The sequence below is a fragment of the Lampris incognitus genome, chromosome 1, assembly GCF_029633865.1.
Source record: "Lampris incognitus isolate fLamInc1 chromosome 1, fLamInc1.hap2, whole genome shotgun sequence".
In the NCBI taxonomy this organism is placed as follows: Eukaryota; Metazoa; Chordata; class Actinopteri; order Lampriformes; family Lampridae; genus Lampris; species Lampris incognitus.
Window position 1 is genome coordinate 18720698 of NC_079211.1, and position 6967 is coordinate 18727664.

The following is a 6967-nucleotide window of genomic DNA, read 5'->3' on the forward strand; positions in this document are numbered from 1 at the left end:
CCCACTGGAAAAAAAAAACACAGCTCAGCAGAGATGCCAGATCCACCTAGTGCTGCTGATGCCCTAAGACTCAGACACAATAAAGCACAGGCTACTTAAGCATGCAGAATGCTGCCCGAACCACTGGTGGTGAAATGGCTAGATTTCAGCCCAGAAAAATTTGCACGACAATTCTTCAGAATGTATATATGATATCATATATCGATCATTGTATACGACCAAATATGATCTCAATAATAATCACTCGTTGATATTTAAATAGTGCTAATTAGTAGTTACTTTGCATATCAGGTAAAATGACACAGGCGATTTAAGTAGCTGCATGAGCACTAATTCCCCTTGCTGTCACCCTCATTCTTAAAGTATATCCGTTTTATAACTTGAGAAGAGAGTTTAAATCGTTAAAACTGGCAGCAACTTATCATATTAGACGCGATGGTGACGGACTTCCATCTCTCTTAACTTTAAATGAGATAAATGAGACCAATGTTTAACTGGCGTGTTGTTTATTACGCGCGCACGTGTGTGTGTGTGTGCGCGCGCGCGCGTGGTTTGTTGAACCTGAGGACCCCAACCTGGTGGGCGCCTCCAGAAACACCGTCCAATCACAAGTTGGGAAGTACCAGTGCCTCCCAAAGTTACCTCCTCTGCACTTTCTGACAAGTCGTTCCTCTCTCTCCCTCTCTCCCTCTCTCTCTCGGGCGCATACTGCAGACATCCATCGCATATGTTTGCAGTCCGTCACAAATGTCCTTTCTCGGCTGGCGTTAGATTTCGATCCCGGGCGAACATATCGGCATGACTTCTGCAGCATCGAGAGGCGTCTTTCCCCCAGACGAGGATGCGCAGCCGCAGTGCAGGAAGAGGCGCGCGACGCAGGTGTCTCTCTTACCTTTCAGCGTGGAGGCGCTCATGTCCGACAGGAAGAGGCCACGCGCGGACGGAGCCGATAACGCCGCTGCGAAGGAGAGTTTCTACTCCAATAGAAAACAGTCTCCCGCTCCGACCGGGTTCCCACGTGAATCTGTACCTGCCAAAGCGGTCAAGTCCGAGCCGTGTGAATTGGGGGACTGCGCGGCTTGGATGTCCGGTGTCAAACTGTCCACAGCGAGCCGTAAGTTCCCATTGGGGCGGTGTTATTTCCATATTCATTTGTCCAATTTCTCACTTAAAAATAAAAAAAATAAAAATAAAAATAAACATCAAACGTTTTGTCAGACATTGAGGGGATATCGTAATGCAACTTTTCTTACTTTGTTTCTCTTCCAAGGTTGTTCTAGTGTGCTTTGTTCATTTCCATCTAGACCGCATCATATACATTGCATTGCACTGCAATGTATTGTGCGTATACATTATAATAACATGACGATAAGAACTATTATACATTACAAAGATTATACATTGTATACATTACAATAACAACGGTTGATCATACACATTGTTGTTATTATTATCAGTTAACTGAGATGATAAGATATGTTAGTATTTTTGAATAAATTTTACAATTGCATTGCTGTAAATTCTAACGGTGGCCGGGGGGTCAATGTGAACACGAGGGTTAAAACGGGTGCAGAAAGCTCACGCACAGCTGACGTTGTATTTCTCCCGTTCCTGTTTAGGGCAGCTTAGCCCAACAGTCTGCTCTTTGAGGAAACACAAGACCAACCGTAAGCCTCGCACTCCCTTCACCACCCCCCAACTCCTGGCTCTGGAGAGGAAGTTTCGTCAGAAGCAGTACCTGTCCATTGCCGAGCGGGCTGAGTTTTCCTCCTCGCTGGCTCTGTCTGAGACCCAGGTGAAGATCTGGTTTCAGAACCGAAGGGCCAAGGCCAAGAGGCTCCAGGAGGCCGAGGTGGAGAAGCTTAAAATGGCTGCTGCTGTAGGCACCAAACCGGTGTTCCACCCAGGCTTGTCGTCCATGCTGTTTCCTCTCAGTGTTAACCTGCAGGTGGGGTCATCACTGCTCTACGGACAGGGCTACCCATACAGCCGCAGCTCCGCTCTGCCTGCTGCACATCTGGCCATGTACCCCTCGCCAGCTGGCTACAGTCTTTTCCCCCTCTCATGAAAGGAACTAGCTTAATATGGAAGGAGGCTGGGGATGCATAAGAGGTGCATGTAAATTTGGAGGACATTTGCAATTTCATTAAATAATGCACCTTATGAAACATCTGATTCCTGCTTGTCTGTGAAAGACCTGACATGGATTTGAATCTTTGTGAATTGGTCTTCCGTCAACAGAATCTCTAAAATGTGTTTTTATTTTGTGCACAATGTACTATGTACAAAGCAGCAAGGCTCTATAGAAGGACAGTGATACAGCTGTCCCGATGGACTTTCTCTCTGCCACGGCGGTCTCAACGCTGTGGGCCCCTCACAGAGGCTGACTGGAGTACCGATTTGGACATTTTTTATCTGGTTACTTTCGCAAATGCCAACGTACATTTATGATACCCTTGAGAATTTGTTTTTGTTTTCTACGTATGTCTAGGCTATTTCCTCAGTTTAAGTAAAGCATGCCTTATTCATCACCCCTCTTTTCACTTGTGAGCACTGAATCAGCGTGTGTGAATGGTTGCATCGCTGGTATAGGAGCTTCAGTTGGCAGGATAAGCTTTCAGGCTCCAGTAGAAAAGTGTATAATTGCATTTAAGCAACAGAGCTGGAACTGATCAAAACTGAAACTAACCAAGACCTTTAAATGTAGGCCAAAACAGATGAAATTGCTCATTTAAAAAAAAAACGTCATGGGAATACATAAAGGCTACAGGCTGTCTTTACACAGTTCAAAAATAGGTTACACAGATTTGCCTCTTTAAAAAAAAGAAAAAAGAGGATGTAAGAATCGCTTTCTGGTGCTGTTTCGAACGTAAACTCATTCCAATCAATTAGCACTCTCAAATAACCCATTTTAGTAGTTCAGTACTTTTGGGCCGATTCATAATATCACACACACACACACACACACACACACACACACACACACATTGTGAAGAAAAAATGAAATTCCACGTTGCAGCTCTCTGATATTCAGCCTGTTAATAAACAGTCCAGGAATGTCTCGGTGGGCGTTCCTATGACTCACTGCTCTTTGGCGAACGCACAAATGTCACATGCGGGGGGGAATGAATGCGTTTCAATTTGCAGATAGAGCAGCCATTTGTCGAGGCAAATGGGTTACAAGTTAAGGCCCACACAAGCTTTCATGGAGGCGATAAGTGCCTGGGTTTCCTTTACGTAAAACTGAAATGGTTGAGTCGATTACCATCATTCGTCTGCAGGGTCTTTTTGATGTACGGAAGCTGTGGTTTCTTGCATTTGCAACCTGGCGGTTCTGAGCAGAAATTAATTGAATAGCGTGTTACGTGGCAAACCACAACATATTAGTCAAACTGCTGAGCTATTTAGCTCCCTAATCCGCTTTGCAGCTTTACACCGGAGAATGTCTGAATACACAGGGGTTGATGAAATATGACAGGCGGCGTTTCGCAGCAGCATGAATGGGGAGCGAGGGTAGGAGATATCGACGACCGGGTGATCGTGTGAAAATGTCCCGGTGCCCTTTAATTGGTGTTAAGGTAGGTAGCGCTAACTCGAGGATGTAGAATTAAGGTCACGAGAAAAGAAAAGCCAATCCTATCTCACTTTGACTTGATTGCGAATGCGTTTCCATATTTCACTCGTGGATAATGTCGAAGCTTTGCTTCATTGGTCTGACGTGAGCTGTGTCCTTTCGTTGTAGACTAATAGTGTCGTTGACCTGTTCATCGTAGCAGAACATTAGGCTGCATGTTAAACTGTCCCCGGCTTTATTTTGCTTCTCCTCACATCGGACTCCAAAACTTGGTGAAATTACACGTGTGTACTTAACGATAACAGAACCGGGGGGACGTTTTAGGAGTTGTTTCTGTTTCTCTCAACTCGGTGGAGCCTTTTGCCATTAGCACATATTTTACAGACCATTAGCTCACCTCCATTTTGAAATTAAACCAAGCGTTAAGATCATAGAGAGATCTTTTGATGACTAACATTTCCCAAGAACGAAGGTCTCCAGATTTAAAACTTTAATTAGGGGGGAAGGAGCACACCCTCACAAGCCTTTGTGGCTCCACTTTATGGTGACCTTAAAGCAAATGCATAAATAATGACTACATTACTTCTGCTACCACTTCTGCTGCTACTACCATTACTGCTACCATTACTTCTAATACTATTACTACTATTACGATTGCCAATACTAATACCACTACTACCACTACTACTGCCACGTACTACTACTCCTACTCCTACTACTATGTATTAGTATTACTACTATGTACTATTACTGCCTACTACTATTACTATGTACTACTACCACTACTGCTAATACTACTACTACTATGTACTACTACTACTACTACTATGTACTAAAACTGCTACCACCACTACAACTACTACATTACTACTATATACTACTACTACTACCATTACTACTACTACTACTGCTACTACTATGATGTACTAATACTACTACTACTGTGTCCTACTACTACTACTACTATGTACTACTACTATTACTACTACCACAACCACTGCCACCATTACTACTACAACTCCTACTACTGCTACATACTACTACTACTACTACTATTACTACTACTATGTACTACTACCACCACCACCACTACTTACTACTATGTACTACTACCACCACCACCACTACTACTATTGCTGATAATAATAATAATAGTAATAATAATAATAATGATGATGATGATGAAAGGAAGCAAAAATCAACATGAGGAAGGAGAAACATATATTGTCCTCAAAAATTGTATGTAAAAATGGTAAAAGAGGGCATTATTTTTAATGTCTTGTAAAGATGCAATTTAAAAGACAATACCAACAAAGTAAATTTAAGTTTCTCAGGCAAAATGTTAAACAATCGAGGAGCTCAAATGACCAAAAAAAAGAAAGAAAAAAAACCCACTTGCGTGTCGACTTTAGATTGGTCTAAGCCAGGAGTCTTGTCTGAGATTGCTAGGCTGTGTTGTGGCTCATAGGGGGGTAAAATTCTTACATTTGAACCTCAGTTCAACTTCTTTTAGTGATCTTTGGAAGTGAATTTGGTTATAGCTTATTGGTAAAACATTTGCACATGATCAGCTTGTCTTCATGAGAATTGTCCCATATATGCCTTAGCTTGTCACAACCGATGTAGTACTCAGTTTATCCACTAGATGTAGCAGCCTTCCATCTATTATATCTAATTATTCTAGAAAAGCGTTACAACCCTAATGCACCCCTACAACCACTGGGCAGATTTTCCATCTCAAACAGGTGGTTCTCGCTAACATTTAAAATACGCTATGGAACACTTGAAATAATGGTGTGTCATATATATACATATATATTTTTTTGTTTGCACGTTATTTAGCTTTGAAACAAACAGGCTCTTAGATAACGTCTTTAATTTGTCATGAGTGCTGCTCTAATACATAAAAGATGAGGCTGTAATGGGTGGCCCTATTGTCTCGGTTTTAAGTGGCACATGTTGGCTGGATTGAGGCTTCTAGGAGATCAGCGTTGCTCAACACAAGAGCATTCAAGCTCCTTGTACGTAGATGCATCAGTATCCTCATCTATGCAGAACAGACAGAGCAATGATATCAGTTTGTGCTGCAGACAGAATGAATCCCGTCAAATACTTAAAGATGCATCTCTGCTCTGCTCCTCTGCTCCTCTTCGATATTTTTTTCTCTCTATTTAGTAGTGAATGCATGAAGTCCCTTGTGTAAATGTTATCAGACATCTTTAATTGTTTCTGCGGGACCAGCATTCCACCAGGGCGACACCACTTGTCATATGAATCCATTGAATCACACGTCGTTGGTCCTGAAACGCAGAACAAAGAACTGACTTGCTTGTTCAAAAAAAAAAAAAAACCCAACAAAAAGCAAAAAAACAAAGAAACGACAAAAAACAGGTTGTGATTTCTAACCGCTCCTTCCTGTTGTGGTTTGTTAAGCAGCAAGAGATGCTGATGTGTGTTTGAACATTTCACTATCAAACTGTACTCTGGAGGAAAGCTTGGATACACGCTCCATTGGACCAGCAAAAGTAACACACGTACGCACGCACGTACGCACGCACAGTCACATAAGCACGCGGTAGGTTTTTACCACCACGCACACGAGGCAGGGTAAAGTAGCGGCACTTTTGTTGTCTCGAGTGCTATAATTAGAGGCGGCGCTTTCATCTCACCTTCAAAGCTGTGAAACAGGTGTGTGTCACTTCACCAGACAATCCCTCCTCTGTCCTCCATCTTGGCTGTTGGAGAGTTTCAGAATCTGCCTAGCGCCTATCAAAGCACCCCCCCACCCCACCTCCTCCCGACGGCCTTTATCTCACTGATCTACACCTCTTTAATGTATACTTGAGCCGATGAGTCCGTCTGCATTACAGGCGGCAGGGAGTAGTCCCAAGTCACATATGATGTCATTAGGCAAACAGTTGCATCCATCATCACTTTTGCTGTGGGTCTTTTGAGATAGGAGTGAATCCTCAGTGACGGCGAGAAACCATGCTATGACAACCGTGTAGGTCAGTCTTGAGATAAGATCATTTGAGGGGCTGGTCAACCTCTTATCTAAGTTTGCACATGTATTATTCCACTTGCGTTCACAGACACACACACAGACACACGCACACACACACACGCACACGCACACACGCACATCCTTTATGCTCAGAAGAATTGCCCACCCCCAGCCACTTCTGTTCAGTTTTTGAAGATGTTAGCTTCTTTCAACTCTGTCATCTGGGGATGTGAAACCCTTTCTTACTCATGTCATCACGCTAGATGTCTCTCCTAGTCAGGTCACACAACAAAAAAGAAAAAAAAAGAAGAAGCAACATTATGACCCATTTAAACACAAAGACACACCTAGGGGCCTCACTTTGGCATCGAGACAGAAAAGATCCTCTA

General features: G+C 43.0%; 1 protein-coding gene across 1 annotated transcript; it reads left to right on the plus strand.

Annotated features, from left to right (window-relative positions):
* Positions 1–711: 711 nt before the first annotated feature.
* Positions 712–2450, plus strand: LOC130122675 (homeobox protein MSX-2-like). The gene is made up of 2 exons (XM_056291642.1): positions 712–1114; positions 1620–2450. Exons 1-2 carry the CDS (start codon positions 799–801, stop codon positions 2066–2068), a joined length of 765 nt encoding a protein of 254 aa, XP_056147617.1. The 5' UTR covers positions 712–798; the 3' UTR covers positions 2069–2450.
* The last annotated feature ends 4517 nt before the right edge of the window (positions 2451–6967 follow it).

Coding starts and splice junctions, on each gene's coding strand:
- LOC130122675 (XM_056291642.1), top strand. CDS start 799: ATGACTTCTGCAGCATCGAGAGGCGTCTTTCCCCCAGACGAGGATGCG. Junction 1,115..1,619: donor CAAACTGTCCACAGCGAGCC/GTAAGTTCCCAT, acceptor GTTCCTGTTTAG/GGCAGCTTAGCCCAACAGTC.